Source organism: Colletotrichum abscissum (genome assembly GCF_030869225.1).
Source record: "Colletotrichum abscissum strain IMI 504890 chromosome Unknown Scaffold_89.1, whole genome shotgun sequence".
Lineage (NCBI taxonomy): Eukaryota > Fungi > Ascomycota > Sordariomycetes > Glomerellales > Glomerellaceae > Colletotrichum > Colletotrichum abscissum.
The window spans coordinates 16,534-35,019 of NW_026850535.1; the positions used below are offsets into that span (position 1 = coordinate 16,534).

The 18,486-nt window shown below is 54.6% G+C and overlaps 6 protein-coding genes across 6 annotated transcripts; 2 read left to right on the forward strand and 4 right to left on the reverse strand.

Annotated features, from left to right (window-relative positions):
* Positions 1 to 655: 655 nt before the first annotated feature.
* CABS01_16269 (uncharacterized protein) lies at positions 656 to 3,795 on the forward strand (the record flags this gene model as incomplete). Its single annotated transcript, XM_060549600.1, has 2 exons — positions 656 to 787; positions 982 to 3,795. The coding sequence occupies 2 exons, from the start codon at positions 656 to 658 to the stop codon at positions 3,793 to 3,795; spliced, it is 2,946 nt and encodes a 981-aa protein (XP_060390003.1).
* Positions 3,796 to 4,944: 1,149 nt separating this feature from the next.
* CABS01_16270 (short chain dehydrogenase) lies at positions 4,945 to 5,754 on the reverse strand (the record flags this gene model as incomplete). Its single annotated transcript, XM_060549601.1, has 1 exon — positions 4,945 to 5,754. One exon carries the CDS (start codon positions 5,752 to 5,754, stop codon positions 4,945 to 4,947), a length of 810 nt encoding a protein of 269 aa, XP_060390004.1.
* A 1,558-nt stretch (positions 5,755 to 7,312) lies between these two features.
* CABS01_16271 (uncharacterized protein) lies at positions 7,313 to 7,873 on the reverse strand (the record flags this gene model as incomplete). The annotated part of the gene is made up of 1 exon (XM_060549602.1): positions 7,313 to 7,873. One exon carries the CDS (start codon positions 7,871 to 7,873, stop codon positions 7,313 to 7,315), a length of 561 nt encoding a protein of 186 aa, XP_060390005.1.
* Positions 7,874 to 8,853: 980 nt separating this feature from the next.
* On the forward strand, positions 8,854 to 9,872 carry CABS01_16272 (uncharacterized protein; the record flags this gene model as incomplete). The annotated part of the gene is made up of 2 exons (XM_060549603.1): positions 8,854 to 8,889; positions 8,970 to 9,872. The coding sequence occupies 2 exons, from the start codon at positions 8,854 to 8,856 to the stop codon at positions 9,870 to 9,872; spliced, it is 939 nt and encodes a 312-aa protein (XP_060390006.1).
* A 632-nt stretch (positions 9,873 to 10,504) lies between these two features.
* On the reverse strand, positions 10,505 to 11,294 carry CABS01_16273 (uncharacterized protein; the record flags this gene model as incomplete). The annotated part of the gene is made up of 3 exons (XM_060549604.1): positions 10,505 to 10,593; positions 11,071 to 11,154; positions 11,234 to 11,294. The coding sequence occupies 3 exons, from the start codon at positions 11,292 to 11,294 to the stop codon at positions 10,505 to 10,507; spliced, it is 234 nt and encodes a 77-aa protein (XP_060390007.1).
* A 2,281-nt stretch (positions 11,295 to 13,575) lies between these two features.
* Positions 13,576 to 15,447, reverse strand: CABS01_16274 (uncharacterized protein; the record flags this gene model as incomplete). The annotated part of the gene is made up of 2 exons (XM_060549605.1): positions 13,576 to 15,355; positions 15,404 to 15,447. 2 exons carry the CDS (start codon positions 15,445 to 15,447, stop codon positions 13,576 to 13,578), a joined length of 1,824 nt encoding a protein of 607 aa, XP_060390008.1.
* Between the last annotated feature and the right edge of the window lie 3,039 nt (positions 15,448 to 18,486).

The following is an 18,486-nucleotide window of genomic DNA, read 5'->3' on the forward strand; positions in this document are numbered from 1 at the left end:
CATTTGAAGCCATCGCCATTTGAGGTGTTGTCAGATAAGTTGTGCAACCCAGGATAAGGGTCTCGGGAAGCGACGCAAGATTACGTCATCGGGATGCAGTGGTTTGAACCCCGCAATCAGCCTTATTTCAGGTGGCCGGTGCTCTCCAAAGAGTCCCAGGGCAATGACAATGCCACCGCGGCCCCTGCTAAGCAGGCAAACCGCAAAAGGCAAAATTCCCAACGTGGCCTGGCTGGCCGGCTGGCCCCCAAAACGTCCTCGTATTTTGCCCCCTCCTAAGGTATCCCTTGTTCCCAAGGATGCAGCTGCTTATTTCCCTCGCCCAGGCAGAAGCCATCCATCTGTGGACCCATGAAACGCAGTTTGAAGACCCTCCCGTTTCGCTGCCATTTTGATTGTTTCCGAGAACCGGAAAGCAGTCCGTCCCGTGTCTGTCTCCCAAGTATACGGATACTTTACTAGGTACACTGAGCGACAACAATATCACCATTAGACTGCGAGTTCCTTTGATTCTGTCATCCCCCTCACCAAAGGTCGCTGGATGTTTGGGAAATGAGTGATCCCTGCGTTTTCGCGTATCCTTGGTTCGGACCGCCGTCCCCCTGCCGCCGCCACATCGCATCGCATCTGGGTTGCAGCAGCTTGGGATTGAGTGATGGTTCGCCAACGCAGCCGGAGCGATGTTGCCTCGCCCACGTCTCCCAAGATTAGGCGGTTGAGCAATGCGCTACGCAAGATATCGAGCATCAGCTCGGCAAAGGACGATGGTAGTAGGTCTAGCAGTACGGTGAGTTTTTGGAAATCTCCACAAACCCCTCGGGGGGGGAAAGTTCCCACACTACTGCACGTTCACTTTCTCCTCCTTCTCCTTTCTTTCTCAACCACTGAACCCACCGGTTCACTGCACCGCTCCCTCTGTGACGTTTTGCAATGGCGATGAGACGCTCGAGCTGTCGGACGCCGCTTACACTACATGAACAGAGACTTGGCGATTTTGAGTTTGGCGGCGGGGATCCGATTGACCGGGGACCTGTTTCGTCCCGTGGGTCCAGCTCCGCCGGCGGGGGCTACGGCAGCGGCACCGTGAATGAGTCGGACGTCCAACTTCGTCAGATTCAACAGTTGACGCAACGCGTCGGCTCGACGCTCGCGAGCAAGGACGCCGATGCCGCGTACAAGGAATACGCCAAAGTCAAGGATCATGTAGCCTTGTGTCGGGCCCTGTTGCGCAAGTCCACACCCGCGACCGGGCCGCCGGGGCAGGCGACCGGAGCGGCAACGGCGGCGTGGGCGGAGGGAGGTCGGGGACCGTCACGGGAGTCGTCGCTTGAGGTGCCGCAGAGCCCTGCGTCGATATTGACTCGGTCTTCGTTCAGCGGGAGGAGTCTCTCGGAAGTGACGACCGGCCAGAGCGCAGGTTCACGTCCGATGCGTGAGATTTGCCTGTCTGCCGTCCGCGACTGGAAGGGGTGCATCGGGTCGCTGGTGGAAGCGCTCGAGCTCTCGCTGTCAGAGACATATCGAAGTTACGAGCCCGATGCCACGCCGAGCATGGTGAAGTCGCTCTTCCAGGATAGAGTCTTCCGCGCCGCCGCGATCCAGCAGATGAGGAGGGCGAGCATCATCAAGACGTTCTCACCCAGTCCGGACTTTTTTCCGCTCTACGACATACGCTTCAGGAACCATGATCGGGTGAAGCAGGATCTCGTCGAGGTGACGCGGGTTCTGCAACTGGGCGAATCGGGCGTCACGGACGAGAGGCCGGTGAAGGAGCTCGCCGTCGCGCCGCGCGGGGACGCCGTTCTCGAGTTTGCGAATATTGGCGCCGAAAACGGGGCGGAAGCGGAAGCGGAAGCGCTGCCCGTGCTGCGGTACCGCGTCTCGTCGTTTTTGCTGGCCGAGACGTCGCCCGTCTTTGAGAGGATGTTCACCGAGCACGCGCACATTGAGGTCCACGACGACGAGGACCTGACGGACCAGCTCGCGCCGCCGCCGACGGCGTATATCTGCCCCGACGGCACCGAAGCGAAGCTCTACCGCATGCCGCAGCGCGAAGGCGACCGCGAGCAGGCGCTCACGATCCTCCTGCACGCGGCGCACATGCACAACGATAAAGTGCCGCGCGAGGTGACTTTCGAGCAGCTGGTCGCCATCGCGGAGGTGTGCCTGCGGTACCGGTGCACGTCGCCGCTGGAGCTGTTTGTCGAGCACCGCTGGCTGCCGCAGTGGATTCACCGGGGCAGCGAGGCGATGCCGCGGGGTTGGTTGCTGATTAGCTATGCTTTTGGGTTCCGGCAGCTGTTCACGCGCATGTCCAAGACGGTGATTTTGAATCTTGTGGACGAGGACGAGTTGGAGGGGATGCACGTGGCGTGGCCGAGGAGGATTAGGGAGAAGATTTGGGGGGTGAGGGGGGCGAAGATGGCGCAGGTTGAGGAGTGTTGCGTGAGTACGATTCGGGAGTATCTGAGGCCGCCTTGTCGTGCTGTTCCGCCACCGGGCTCGGATTCGTCTTCCGTTGAGGTAGCGTCCACGCCCGCGACGAATACGTCTGCCAACCCGGCCTTGATGTTCACCAGCACGCCCAGGTGTCCCAAGGGAAGTCACAGCTGCGACGCGACGAATCTAGGCTGGCTGATGCTCGTTTACGGCGAGCTGGAGCTTCTGCCCACCATCATGAACTCGTCGGTTCTCGGACACCTGGCAGCTGGCTCCCAGCAGCAGCAATACTCGCCACCTCGTCGAAGTCTGGCACAGCTCGTCGATCTGTTGCGGACCATTGCCAGTCCGCCGCTGGCGGTTCACAGGGGCGGGGTATGCGATCCCGCGCCGGCGTTTCGCGCGGCGATTAATGATATTTACAATAGCGTGTCTGGATTGACGTTGCATGATGTCAGTGGACGGGCTCACGGGTGGGGGCTATCGCAGCACCGGTCTACGCAGCCGCAGGCTGTTTTACATAGGGGGTTGAGGAGTTTTTCCGACGGGAAGAAGGTTGATCTGCAGCTTGAGCAGCAGGGAATCCAGGAGCTGCTGGAACAGGAACGGGGGCAAAAGCAGGACCAGGAACAGGGCAAGGTCCTCGAGAGGTCTGACGCGGTACGGTTGTTGATTTTGGAGAGGTGCGTGGAGAGTGTGGAGGACCTGCGCGCAGCGGCGATGGTGGATCGGAGATTTTACGAGACGTTTCGGGAGAACGAGGGGGTCTTGATGGGGCGGTTCGTCGGGGACGCGAGGTTGAGGACGTTGATGAAGTTGACTTCTATGGATGTCGTCGCGGCGGGGGAGAATAAGGTGCCCAAGGGGGATGCTGACGCTATGAAGGCGGGGGCGGAGGCCGTTCAACATGTTGTCTCTGACGATGGTTTGGATGGCCGGCTGGTTCGAACGCAGGATGAGACTGTTACGGATGTATTGTTGGCGGTTCCTTCGTCGCCTGGACCTGGGCGTGGGGGAGGCGGCGGCGGCGGCGGCGACGTTTCTGCGTTTGATGAGAGCTCAGAGGACGAGGGCGAGGTGTTGAGCGAGGATGAGGCGAGGCGGATATTGTGGCCGCCTGAGGTGATGGTCTCGCCTGCCCAGGAGACGTCGTCTTCTTCGCCAAGGCGGCTGCAGTTAGAGCCTTTAGAGCCCGGGTCCGGGTCTGATATAATGACGGAGAAAGGGGTGATGAGGGAAAAGTTCCGGACTAGTGACGCCGCGTTTGTGGAGGAGAAGATGTTGTTGGAGGGAGAGGACAAGCATCTGAGGGACGAGCGGGATAGGAGGATTGGTCTTTTGCCAGGGGATGGGTGAGTGGCTTTCCATCGTGGGTACTGGGTTTGAAGCAGGGATACTGGTATGTGCATTAAGCGTGGAGTTTCTTCATCTGATTACGGTAATATTTCAGTCTCATCCTGGGAAAATCATCTTAGCAAATGGAATTGCAGAGATAGGAAGTGGCTTAGGACGAAGCTTACGAGAGGTAGAAAAAGGCAGCTCATACGGATAGAATCCCCCTTTTTCCACCAAGATGCCTTTCTAGTCGGGATAGTAGACGATCGTCTGCCCGCCGGTTCCAGGATGGTGATAGGTTCTCTCGAGACAAAGTTGGAATTCCCGCAACTGTTCCTCACTTTCTGACTGTGGTATTTTCCAGATGGGAGGTTGCGTCGCCTGACCAGCTGTTATTCCGTTTACAATAAGGTTGACCATGGAAGGCCTAGAAGCTCAGATGGATGGTACCCCTCAATTCTTGGTGCCATTTACTCCCCTTACCCTTTTTCAAAGTCTTTGTGTTGTACCGCACTGGCAAAAGTATTTCTGGCTTTGTTTCTTCGGACTTCGTGTTGTTTTCACATTCTCACGACATATCAGGGGCCATCGAATTTCACAATGATGTCTCCGAAGGCAAAAATTTCGCGGACGGCGAGCGCGCCCCGCTGCGCAAGACAACCTAACCTCTCAGACAGCCCCGCTTTCTCGAAGATCGTGGCGGACATAGCTCAGTTGGGAGAGCGTCAGACTGAAGTCAACTTCAATCACTTAATCTGAAGGTCGTGTGTTCAATCCACACTGGCCGCATCTTCTATTTTGTCCTCGTTAGGACTGCGTTCTTTTTGACCCTTTTACCACGGGTACTCGCTTCTGAAGTGATTTTGATCGTCACGCATGGTCTCAATGTGATTGAAGTCTACCTGAGCGAACAGCACCACCAGACTTTTTTTGCTTGGACAAACACTTGAGTCGAAGCCCTAATAGTCTCGATGACACGCCAATTGATCCAGCACAGATGATGGTGTTTGGTAATCATAAATAACATTCATAAGGTATCTTTTCCTATATCTAGGTTACTTCAAGCTGCTCTGCCATCTCATCAATCACAAGCTTATGAGCAATGCTCGTGGCTCTTTTCCCATCCGCGATCCCCCTTCTTCCTCAAACCTCAACGAAGAGAAGTCAGGCTCAGGCGTGCGGCCAGTTCCTGTTGAGAACGACACAGCTCCCGTTCGCCGACGACGCGATATCCTTATCCGTCAAGAAGACGCAGTACTTTGCCACAGCAGCCGGGTCCAGCCCCGTTTCGCCGCGCTTGTACTCGGGCATGCCCGCCGTGACCTTGGCCATGCCGGCCTGGTTAACACCCTCGGCGAAGGCGTCCATGATGTTGGTGGTGTCCATGCCGCCGAGCAGCAGTGCGACCGAGTAGATGCCCTTGTCGCCGTAGAAGCCCGCCGTGTTCTTGGTGACGGCCATGACGCCGTGCTTGGACGCCGTGTAGGCGATGCCGGAAGCGAGGCCGCGGTAGCTGGCGTTGGAGCCGATATTGACAATCAGGCCCGCGGGCCCGCCGCTGCCGCTGGCGCCGCCCTGGGCGAGGAACTGGTTGACGGCGTACTTTGTCGTCAGGAAGGGACCCGTGAGGTTGATGGCGAGGACGCGGTCCCAGGTCTCCTTTGTGCAGTCGCCGGCGGGGTCGAACTTGTCCATGACGCCGGCGTTGTTGACGACGACGTCGAGGCGGCCGAAGCGTTCTACGGTGCCCTTGATGAGGGACTGGACGGAGTCTTCGGAGGTGACGTCGACGACGATGCCGTGGAGCTTGCCGGCGTAGGTGTCGCGGTATTCCGAGGTGACGGCGGCGACGCGGTCCTCGTTGATGTCGGAGATCACGACGTTGGCGCCGGCGACGAGGTAGGCTTCGGCGATGGCTTTGCCTAGGCCGCCGCCGGAGCCGGTGACGATTACGGTCGTGCCGGGCAGGCGGGTCGCCATTGTGTGTGAGATGTGTGTGATTGTGTGACGGGTGTCTGTGTGAGAGGAGGGGCTTGGCCCGAGTGCGGATAGATTGCGGGATGAGACCTTGAAGGTTTGGTTCTGCTGGTTTGACTTTGGCAAAAGTTTTAAGCTTAGATAAGATTGATAAAGTGGTGAGGTCGATTGCGTGATTGAGTCGTGAGTCGTGAGTGAGTTGTGAGTGAGAGTGAGAGTGAGTGAGGATGTCTTAGAGGCTCTTGATTTCTAATGAGTGAGAGCTCCTCCACGTGCGTCATTGAAGGTCGCCGCCGTGGGCCATTTATGTATGTAGAGCTCTGCATCGTCAGACGGGAAGGAGGGGCAGTTGCGGGGCGATCCTTGGTGGGGGAAAGTAGAAAACAGACGTCTCGATTGGGCACTGACCTTGGCGCCGTTGACGTGCCCGTGGATCGCTCCAGGGCGCTTTCTCTTCTTACCCCTGGGACTTTGAGGTGTGCCATCGTATTCGGTTTGGGACCGTACATCTATTCGTAAGACTGCATAAGAATTTAGCTTGTCTTGTTTTTCTTGTCATATTCTCTTGCTTATGGTTGGACTACCTACCCCATCTCATAGAAGCTTCCCTGCGAAATCTTCATGGGAATCCCCCCCGCTTCCCGGTTCGCTTCCACCCCACTACTTATGGTTCAGAAGGTCCGGGTATCTGGCCTGGGATCATCCCGTGCGGCACGGTTCACTGACCCTGACTTGCTGCATATGTCGCTGTGCTTATCATGAGGATGGATTCTTCATTGCCATGTGCTTTTAGGGGACTTTTGGTAGAATCCACGCTCGATGCAGGGTAGGTCACAGTCGACAATGCCCCTCTTGAGCTAAGTATCAATGTCTAAGGAACCTCATTGTCTTATCGTCTACTCTAGGTAGACAATTTCCTAAGCGATGCTCAATGCTGGTCATGGATGACGGCCTTTGGCTGCAGATCACAGCTCTGCGCTGGAGCCATGAGGTTGTAGCGCATTTGAATCATGAGTGCACGATGGTTGCAAGTCGATGCGAATACGGAGGATTGCCTCTGTTCACATCTCGTATTCGGGTTTCCCATCACAGATTCGCGGTGTATCTGCAACTACACGAGCCCGTCACTTTGTTGATTTGTCGTTCTGGCTCTTTGCCTGCTTGATGGGACGAACGCACCCTTTGCGAGCCTTGGTGGTTGATGATTGGGTGTGTTGATCGCGTTGGTGCCGATCCGGGGCCAATGCAGGTAGTCACCTTGGTCAGTGACCAGGTCTTTATTATGGATGGACAGTATGTATGACTGTCTGGGTGATCATGTGAGGAGATGCCAACTTGATACCATAGTTTGGAGCACCACTTCCACAGAGTCCATACCATACTTCATCCGGCAGAGAGATCAGAGTCAGTTCGATTTTTGAGGTTGGCCGTCAGATATGCAAGCAGAAAACGTCATACACACCCGTCCGTATCGTAATGAGAAATGCAAAATGACTTCTACTTTTTGTGCTAGAGATGGTGTGACAAGAGGCAAGGCATTCATCTCATTTTTCTAAAGTACTTACACCCTCGTCACTGTTGGTATAGACGCATCCTTTTTCTTTTTCTTCTTCTTGTCCGTAATCCCCTCATCACCACAAATATCCTCCCATTGATCGAGTGCCGCCCAAGACGAAGGAGACTGCGAGGACCTACCGAACTCAGGAATCACCTTGAAAAGACACTTACCAAAGAACCCCTTCACCTTCCCAGCCACGCTTTTTGGCTCCTTCTCAGCCGGTAAATTGAGGACACTGGTGTTCTGCCAAGGGCTCGTCGATCGGGTTTGGTCCAAACAGTGCGACAGCGAGCGAGTGCCCAGACTGCTCTCTGATCGCTGGTGGCAGGGCATATCCAACCCCTTTGTGATATCTAATGAGTCCCAGTAACACACCGGGCACTGGTTGATTCTTGGCTTCTTGTCGAGGTACACCCTTCCTTGGTCTGGACAGTATGCCTTTGCGTGTCCGAAGGTTTCGGGCAGTGTCCACGTTCTCTCGTGGCATATGGTGGGGATCTCTTCTTTGGAGATGATGCCGTAGCAGGTTCTGCACTGGTCGACGATTTGTTTGATGCCGCACATGGTTTCTGTTTAGCTGGGGTTGTTATGATAACAAGTGGTGTAGTGCACGTTATCACGCTGCGGGTTGGTTTTAATGGTTTGAGATGTAGAGTGATATCTCAGTGAGCAAGAAAAAAGGCATTATATAGACCAAAGGATGCGTACCTAAGACAAGACCATTGTTGCTGAATCACTTCCATTGTTTAGTTACCACATGTTATGAATGTTCGACTGATCTACCCATGTTCCTTTGGTTGAAAGGCCTTTGATCATCAAAGCCGCTCATCTGGACAATGCAGGCAAAGACAATGGAGTGCAAGAATTCGATCCTGCATACCGGCAAAGAAGCGGTCCTTTCCAACAATTTGTGGCTACATGCAATCCAATAGATTCCTGTTCCCCCAATCGAAGCTATCGGCGGAGTGGATGAGCAGTCTGAGATTGACCACATCCGGTAACTTCAGCTTGCCAATTGCCGGTGGCTTATCTTCTTTCAATAAGAATTGAGCTCCATCAGTCGCGAGTATCGCGGTATTTGGGACGATATCATACTAAGTCCTTTCGTCCCGAATGAATGATACCGTCCTCGGTGAGTAGCGGGTAAAGGCATACGTGACTGGGAAAAACGGACCAGACGATGAGTAGTTTTCGTGGGCAGCGAATGGACAAATAGTTTTACTATTCTCAGTCCTGAGTATGCGCTTTTACTTATCCGTCACATCGATCACCAATGTCCTGAATTGAATCTATCGCTGATTGTGCCAGGGCAGACCTGAAATTTCAGGCGGGTGGCGCGGAATCCTCGGGCACCGCTGCCTCGTAGACACTGAGGCACCAAAAAACGTCAAGATTTTATCAACGCGCGCTACGGGTTTTAACTTGGTATCTAGAAACCACGTGCGCATCAGGGGGGGAGAAGTAATTAAACAAAAATGCATCGCAATCGAAACTTCTCATGAAACAAGAAGCCCTTCATTGCTCTGTAGCATTTGGTGGCCAAAATGTCGTCTGCCATCGGGATGGAGGCGGTCGTCGCGGTTAGTCCATCCCGCAATCAGCCATTTTGAGAACCTTCAGAAGCTCTCCATCACAGGACTTCACTAACAGAAACTTGCAGGCCGCAGCGGGAGCCACATTGAGTGTAGACTTTCTCATTCATCCCATGGACACGCTCATCACGCGGATGCAATCGCCAATGTACACAACGCAGTACAAATCCGTCAACGGCGCCGTCAGCCGGACGCTCTTCCTCGGGCTGTACCAGGGGTTCGGCCCCACCATCATCACCAGCATACCGTCGTCGGCGGCCTTCTTCACGATTTACGAGGGGCTCAAGGGTTACTCGCTGCGCGCCAAAGAGGAGGGCCGTTTTGCTGGCGTGCCGTTGCCTGTCTTGTACGGGGCGAGCGGCGCGGCGGCGAGTCTTGTTAGCTGTGCTATTACGAATCCTGCAGAGGTGTTGAAGCAGAATGCGCAGGTGTATCGGAGAGGTTCTCCTCAGTTAATGGGAGGGGGCAGCGGTACGTCTCCGACGATGAACACGTTGAGGCGTTTCGCGAAGCAGCCGACCAAGTTGTGGGCTGGGTATACGGCACTTGTGGCAAGCGATTTGCCCAATACCACGTTGACGTTTTGTCTTTACGAGACTCTCAAGGAACGCTTCCTCGGAGGGGAGGGGAAGGCTCAGGACAGGAGTGCGTCGCAGCAGGTTCTCGCGAGTGGGCTGTGCGCTGCTGCTGCCGGCAGCGCGTCGTCGAGTTTGTTTGTGCCTATCGATGTCGTCAAGACGAGGATGAGGCTCGCGGCTGGCGGAGACGTGACTGGCGAGAACGGTTCGTCAAAGATGTCGAGCAGTTCTCCTCGTGCAAAGATTGGTCCGATTGCGGTGGCCAGGGGGATTGTCCTGAAAGAAGGTGTTCGAGGGTTGTTTAGAGGGGCCACGGTAACGGTTTTGGCGGCGGGTTTTGGGGGTGGGTTGTATATTGGCTGTTACGAGGCCATCAAGATTTATCTGAGCTAGAAAGGCTTTCAGATTGTACACTATGTAGAACAAAACTCACTTAGACGACGGGGACGCAAGTCTTGTAATACCACTCTTCTCGAATCGGCATATTTGAAAGCATCCAGATTGTGCGTATTAGAAGCACCCCTGACTGCAGCTCAACGAGATTAACATGAGAATACTGCCAGTGTCGAGTGAGCGGCCGAAGAAAGGCGGGATGATGTCTGGAAACCAACGTCTTCCATCATCTGAATATACACGGGAAGTCCCATTTGGGTCCCCTCAATTCCACTCCTCTCACCAGCCAGAAAGCGTCCGTCTAGGTTGACTGGTCAGGACAAACCGGCTGGATGGTGGGATGGTTTATGGTCAACACTCAATAAATACGCCAACCAGCTGCTCGACGACAGACTCAGCGCATATAAGTATGCGAGGTCGAATCCCGACATGAGCGCCAATATTTCTCAGCATGAGCACCAAGAGATGTAGCCACACCGGTGGTGAGCTCTTTCTTTTCTTCCAATCCACATCTATATTCAACACTGTTGGCATTTCAGGATCACTATGTGAGAGCTGCGATACGATATACAGAAACCTCCTCCATTAACTAACCGCCTGGCTACTCGCAATAATAGTAACGCCGCCTGCTTTTAGGCATCGGCAGCGGCCTGGCCACACTGACCCGCGACAACCTTGACGTCGCCATTGACATCGCACTGGCCGTCTGCTTGGCAAGCGCCTGCACCAGTTCCATCGGTGCAAGCCAGGCCAACAAAGTCGGCCGCCGCGTCGGCGTCCGCTGCTTGATCGGCGTTGTCGTCGGCGTTCGCATTGTCATTTGCGTTGTCCTGGTTGTTATTGTTGTTGTTGTTGCCATTGTTCTGGTTGTTCTGGTTGTTGTTATTGTTGTTCGCGTTGCCATTGTTGGCATCAGCCGCGGCATCGTCCGCAGCGGCGTTGTCCTGGTTGTTGTTATTGTTGTTCTGGCCGGCGTTGGCGTTGCCGGCATTGGCATTGTTGTTGCCGGCGTTGTTGCCGGCTCCGTTTTGGCCGGCGTTCTGACCTCTGTTGCCGCCGCCGCCGCCGCCGCCGCCGCCGCCACCGCCGCCCCCACGGCCAGCTCCTCCAGCACCGCCAGCACCAGCAGCACCGGCTCCGGCTCCGGCACCAGCACCACCACCGCCGCCGCCTCCTCGGCCGCCGCCACCGCCTGCACCACCTACGGCACCTCTACCACCACCGCCACCACCACGGCCACCTCCGAAGCCGCCGCCGCCGCCACCGAATTGAGGAGCAGGTGCTGTACGGAATCCATGTCAGTCTTGCAAAGTCTCTCTTGAGAGGAGGATGTATAGGGGAATGCTGAGCGAATGACTTACCAGTCAAGGCATTGCCTGTGAGAAGACCAATAACAAGGAGAGTGATGGTTGTGTAACGCATCTTGAGATATGCGCCGCTTTCCTATAGATACCTAGGAAAAAAGGAGGAGGATAATAGGAAGGTTGGATAAAGATGGGATTGGCCGAATCGAAAAAGTGCACAGCACTGGAATGAAGGTTACAAACAAGAAAGAGAGCACCGACTTGGATCACACAGTGACTGAGGAGGGAAAGGAAATGATCATGCTCAGCTCGAAGAATGGTCCCGATCCTTATACTTCCCGTCCATTTCGCCCACAAGTGCTGTCCCATCAGAGGGGCCAACAAGAAGTTCACCAGCCCAAGCAAGAGCGTCAATCGCTCACGCCCAGGAGACCAGACGGCTGGGCGTCAGACATCCGATCTTGGCCAATACCAACGACAAGCATTCCGCTACATCGGAAGTTTAGATGGCATGCCCGTCGTCCGGAAAATCTCAAACACGAGCAAGGGGTTTCTTCTTCTTCTTCCGCCCCTTGTTGGATGGAGACACCTACCTCGTCTCCCCTGGCCGGGTGTGATGGAAAACCTTGAATACCTTAAAGGTACTCCGTAACAAGGCAAACAATTTGAACGAACCAATCCGGAGCCACCGAATCTCACGCGACCAGCCTTGTCGGACCCCCCTTGATGAGGCGTCTATAAGCTTCAATTCATGGCTATTTTTCTGGGGAGAAAGAAGGCGAACCCGGACCCGCCCACCGTCGGCCGGGTGTTGAACGTGCAGCGGGACATGTTTTGGAAACCCATGTCTACCGAGCCGCCCAGGCCTCCAGATGCGGTGGGCGGGAGCAAGGAGTCGAATCACGGATGCGCTGGCTCCTGAGGAGAGGCGGAAAATGGGGAGAGAGAGCTCTCTTCCTGGAGTACTGACTCTTGAGAGAGAGAGCCTCACGGTTCTCTGACGTTACTTCGCTCCTTAGCCCCCCGCATTTTCCCCTGTTTCGACTGAGCTGTGACAGCTGAGCCAGAGGCGTTGCGTAGTCCGATCTACACGTAATGTGGGTGCTGCCCGGGGGCGCCTATTGTGGTTTGTCGCGGGTCTGGAAGATCTCGACTTGGCTTGTATGAAGATGCGAATGGAATATGTCGTGCAAGCCGGGGCTAGTTAGGAAATGGTATGGATGACGAGTTTGCGCTCATGAACGCTCTCTCAGTGGCTAGGCGTGAAACTTTACATAAATGCCGCTGCCAGAAACAGCAGAATGACGGACAGCGTGTTATATCCGTACGTTAGTTTCCCATTCGTTCCGGAGGTTGTGATGCAAGGCAGAAGTTCTCAATTTTATTTTGTTCCATGTCGCTGTGATGAATGAAGGCTCACGACGTTGCCGGCAAAGAGCACGGGCCAAACGGATACGAAGTCTAAAACGGTCAATTTATCATCAGAGCAAACGGGAGAGAAAAAAAGTAAACAAAACGTATGCAAAACTTTACCACTCAAAACCTGTATGCTGGCTGCTGGCCATCACAAACAAAGCGATCCGGATGTCAATAGATACAAAACTCAAAAAGAAACATGCGGCCAGTGTGGATTGAACACACGACCTTCAGATTAAGTGATTGAAGTTGACTTCAGTCTGACGCTCTCCCAACTGAGCTATGTCCGCCGCTAATGAAAATTTCGCTCCCGTAGGTTATACTTAGCTCTTGGCATAGAACTCCCAGCGATGATGGCCCCACCGCGGTTGGCAGTCCCGCAGTCGAGTCGGGAAGAAACGAGGCCGAAAGCTCGCGTCTCACAAGGCCGGTCCGATGTCTTCTGCTGAGCACGTTAGCATGAGACGATCAGAGGCCGTGTTCTCTGAGAATTACAAGCTTGCCATCGTTCTCTCTTCACGGTTGACCCCAGCACCCCTAGTGCGTGGTGGTGGAAAACAGGAAGGAGCCACGCCCCTCGGAAAGGGACGAGATGCCGTAAAGTTACCTGTCGCCTGGCCGGTGCTTCCACCTTGGGATCCGTCAAAGGATACCGAATGCAGGTACCTCAATTCAGGTTCCTAGATGTACCTAAGATGGCACTGGAAAATGGAAGCCACGACCGTCCTGGCCTGAATTGGAATGATTACATTATCATTTGATGACTACCTCAGGAACCAAACTCCACTTCAAACATCGCTCCGTTCGCCATTCTGTTTCCCCAACCAGCATTAAATGATCCAACAAAGGAAAAAAACCCAAGCAATAATTCCGCCCTCCGTCCTCAAACTCCAGGTTCCCGAGATGTACCCTGTCTCTTGGTGTGTCTTTTGTACTGCGGCGGCGTGATGGGATGCACCAATTGCTAACACCTTCCTAGAAGTCTAGATGAACCCTACTCGGAATTCATCTGCAATACCAGTCGGGGCCCTTAGTCCAAAGTCTGGCCGTCTCGCGTCACCTCGTTCACGAGGCGGAGGAAGCACTGGAGGTGGACTCATTTGCTGAGCCTCTGCCTTTTCTTTCGGCGTCTGCGGTCTCTGGCTTCCGAACGTTGGGCTTGCCAACGGGCTCGGCAACGGCCAGTTCGCGTCGTTGGAGGCCTCGGGAATCAAGCTGTTCGGCGTGGGCGGCTGCGGCGACTGCATGCGAGGTGACACCATTGCGAAGTTTCCGTGGTGGACGTCCCGATCATCCCAGCTAGGAGGCTGATATTGCTGCGGGTTTGACGCCTTGCGCTGAAGCTCAACGGGCGGCGGAGGCTGTCGACGGTTTGCAGGTGTGACACCGTAGTTCCGCTCGCCCTCACCTGGCGCGACCCGTCTCGAGGTCGGCGGGGGTCCAAGGTATCCCTGTGGAGGGGAAGGAAGATCATCGCGAGATCGGCCACCAGAGTCTTTCCTCTCTCTGAGTTCTGGACCTTGTCGTTCACGGCTATCGTACTGGACACGCTCCCCGTCTCTGGTCGGAGAGACCATTTCTCGAGCATCCGAATCCTGACGCTGTCTCGCAGGGGGCCAATCGTCCAGAGGCCGGGCAGGACTCCGCAGCGGTCCTTCATATGGTACCTGCTGCGGTCTGGGGGGCGGCAAGCCAGCACTCCTGGGAGGTTCCGGCAGGATTTTCATTTCTGGCGGGCGCGGTCGCCTGGCACTTCTTGGCGGTGGGCTAACTGGTATAACAGGACTTATCGGAATAATTGGGCTTTCCCGCTCTAGTGTTCGTCCTCGTTCCGCCATACCAAAGTCGAGTCCGGTAGGATCATTGTCGATATCCATGGAGAAGCTCTGCCTTCTTGGGGTGGTGATAGTGAGGGTGTCCCTCTTCGCGGCAACATTCTGGATGATTGGCCTGGGATAGAAATGATCCTCGTCGCTGGAACGTCCTGCCGACGCGGTTGGGGACGGGAGTGCGGCCGGCCGCGGCCTGTGAGCTTCACGAACAGCAGTTACTGCTGTCTTCGGTCTGAGATCTGTCCTCAATGGCGGGAGCGAACCATTGATGGATTGAGGAGGCGAAGGTAAGGCCTTGTTGGGCGACAACGGAGCTGGAGTCAGTTTGTCATCTTTCGACGACTCTGACGGGTTCAGGTTGAATTCGAACTGCCCAAGTGGGCTTCGAGGTGCGTTGGCTGCGGTCGGTGTAGGCAGAGGCGATATATTGTTCGGAGAGTGATAACCGCTTGGTGCAGCACTCGGTGCCGGGCTGAGAGCTCCATCGCTCCTAGGGCCAGCACCATCACGAGCAAAGTGGACGTCGAGAGGGTTGACCCAAGCCTTGGCCCGGGCCGAGTTTGGTGTTCCTGGTCTGCTTCCTGATCCATTGCCACCGGTGATGATCGGTGGAGATGCGATGTTGTTCAAGCTGGTCACAGAAGTGTTGTTCCAACGCATATTCAAATTTGCCTCAGATCCAACAGGCCGAATACCCTTGACGCCGGGTGCACCCAGATCGACTAGGGAAGATGAGCCGCCATTGAGGTACGGCGCATTCGGATGACGGAAGTTGGCGGCGAAACTTTTGTTCGACATGGCTGTGCCGGGGCGAGATCCGTTGATGAGAATGGGACGGTCCAGATCTTTTCCGAAGAATTGCCCTTGACCAAGCGTGTTTTGGTCAATTTTCTTCCATTGAGGCTTCATCTCAGCCTTCTCAGCAGGTTTCCTTCACAGAGTCAGTTTGCAGATCCACGACAGAGGGCTGGGAGCGCACTTTTTCTTATCGGCCCCGAGTTTCAGCCCGAAAAAAGACACCATGGTTGCGTTATGAAGAGGGTATCAAGAAACTACGTTGGTTAGTCGGATCGACCTTCGAAGCGAGATGGAGGGGTTGGTGAGGGGCATACAGAACAAAAGAAGGACATAAAAAAGCTGTGAGCTATGCACAGAGAGTGATAGAATGGGCCCAATCCCGGCAATAGACGTCCAGGTCAACAATCGAACGAGTATGGCTATGCGAAATGAAGGAAGAACCAGTTCGAGGGAATTGAACAATTGGTGAAAAGTGCTTGCCACGGCTCCAACGTCGAGCACTCGGAGGCGTAGAAGGCGACCGAGCAGGAACAATGGTGTCGTGAAAAGAGAGGAAGAGCGGCAGTGGTTATTGCATACGTGCCATGTCGCGTCTTTTCCGAATGAAAGTGCTCAAGTTGTGGAGGCAGCGTTGGGTGATGGACAAGGGCGACGATCCTTATTCGCGGCCCCAAGCAATTGATCCGTCACAAGATCAGGGGCCCAGCAGTAATAACGTCCCGAAGAGGGAGGCCAGGATGGGCGAGCTGCCCAGATCAGTGACAGGGCAGAGCTCCGGTGGAGTGGATTCTGGATCGAGACAAGGTTGAGAGAGGGCTTGAGTTTTTGAGCGGAAAAGCAACAAGTGTGGTGAGTCTCTTCTTGGCGGGATGTATGTGATAAAGAGCGATGAGACTGATAACGATCCCTTGCAAAACAAGTCTACAATAGCTACCAGCAAGGAGTCGAGAAAGAGCGAAGAAATGGTGGAAGTTTGTGAAGGGCTGAGACGAGGAACGACGGGAAACAAAAGTCTAAGGAAACGAACCTGCGATGGGGACCTTAACCGGAGCAGACCGAGCTATTGCGACGTCGCCGCTGTCGCCAACGAAGGGTGGACCACCACCGACTGCAGTGTGGAGATGAGAACAGGCCCTCTCCCAGGCACATTTTCCCTCTTTGGATTGGTGTTTAATGAAACGGCAGCCCGGTGAGAGCGCGACACACAGCGATGCTGCACACGTTCCTCCTGCTGGGGATTGGTGGCCGTATTGGCAAATGTATGTGCAATTTCGCACTTTTCCCCCTTTGACGTAGCTTCATATTATCGGGGATAGGGCCTCCACGCGCGCACGTCAACAGCTCGAGTGGGGGAGGTCGTCTGAAGGAGGTTCAAGGGGGGAAAAGAAGAAGGGGGGACGAATCCTTTTCGCTGCAGCTGCAAGGAGTTCGCAGGCACTTCATCCAGATTCGCACCCACACTCGCACCAAGCCGGGCTCGAGTTGTGACGAAGTTCGGATGACCTGCAAAGGGAGAGACGGCCAAGACCCCTGAAAAAAAAAGGATATAACGACCCTTATGCGATTTCAACCCCGAAGACATTGGACAAGAACGCGTGATGGGCCACTTTGGAGGTTCCACGATAAGCATCATACAGTTTGATAAGACGCAATCCCCCGGAAAATACCACCTCAATAGAGTCCAGGATCAAGGGTCTTGCGAGATTCAACACCCGCGGACTCATCTCTTTTTCGAAGTTTCTACGGCTTCTCTCATTCGAAAATCTTTCGTTAGCCCACCGCCGGCCGCAGATTTAATGTCTGCGGGTTCTGCATTTCTGCAGAGTTCGGCCAACTGAAAGGTACATTACTCAAGATACTCACCGTACCTAAAATTCTTGGATTGCCCGAAGCTTATTATGCTTGGTGCTAATTCGGGGGGGGGGGGGGGAAATACCTAGGCAAGGGGGGGTAAGAGAGGGGAGGGCATTTTAACCAGGGCAATGCAGAAGGAACGAGATGCGATGCCAAACCAACGGTACGTACCTCACAGAAAAAGGGGTTTCCCCTGTGTCCCTGGACTAAGAAGCTCTTTTTTAGCTTGCATGCTCTTTCTGGCCCGGCTTCTCCATCCGAGCAACGAAAGACCTTGAAACTTATTTGTTCCCCAGGCCAGGTTGATACATCACTGCCGTGTTGATCCATTGACGAAACGAAACAAACATGGAGTCGATGGAGCCCGATGGCACCCTAGAAGCCCAAATACTGCGTAAACCCCCGACCACTGAGGAACCTTTCTCCGTAACGACGAACTCGATGCCGAGGTGGGAAAGCATATCCACGTCCTATCAAGGGAAGTGACATCAGAATCTCTCCGTCACAGGTGGATCGTCGACGTCAAAACGTGTCCGAACTTCAATGAAGATCTACGGGCGAGCACGACACCTTTTTTCTCGTATTGCCTGCAGAAGTCTGTGGGCATATCCAAGGGACAAGAAACCCTCCACCGGATCGACAATGCTCCTTACGCGGGCAGCCGCCCTGCTAAGGGCGGACTTGGAAGTTGATTCATTCGTCTCTCTTGAACAACACCCCACATGCTGGTACCAGCACATGCGTAGATTATTTACCTTGCGGTACTAAGATCACGCTAGAGTCCAAGGTAGAGTGCGCGTCTTCTTCTTCATGCCGTCCCTTATCTTGGATCCTTGATGCAGGCTACAACAAGACCAGAATAAGAAATAGGTCAGGGCCCAGATCTAGGGAGGAGACGCACAACGCATGAATAGGACGACGCGCCATGTTCCGCCCCCTTGGATCCCGACCACCCATATACTGAAGGAAAACCCACCAGGCTTAAGTCGGACGACTTTCCATGTGTTTTTTCGGTTCCAACTTTTGCGCAGCGCTTCAGCTGACAGTTCTGTCAATAGCGACGCCGCCCGTGATGCCACCTGCACCCTAAAAAAGACAAGAGGTCGGCCCGCGCCAGCTAACCACAACTAATGCACTTCGCTCGGGCTTCGACCATCGTCGGTTGGAGAAGGGGCTTCGGAAAAAAGGGTGACCGAAAGAAAAAACTCTTACATACGCTACTGGGAAGAGATCCAGATCCGACCAAGTTTCGAGTCTGGGTGCTCCTCACGACCATATTTCTGTCAATCTCGAAATCGCCTTTTGGCTTGCGTGGCTTGCCTCATCTCGCGGCCTCTGCCGTGCGCCACAGTAGTACACGACAGACGACGAAAGCATGCAAAGGGGTGATGGGAAAGGAGGTTCGCCGCA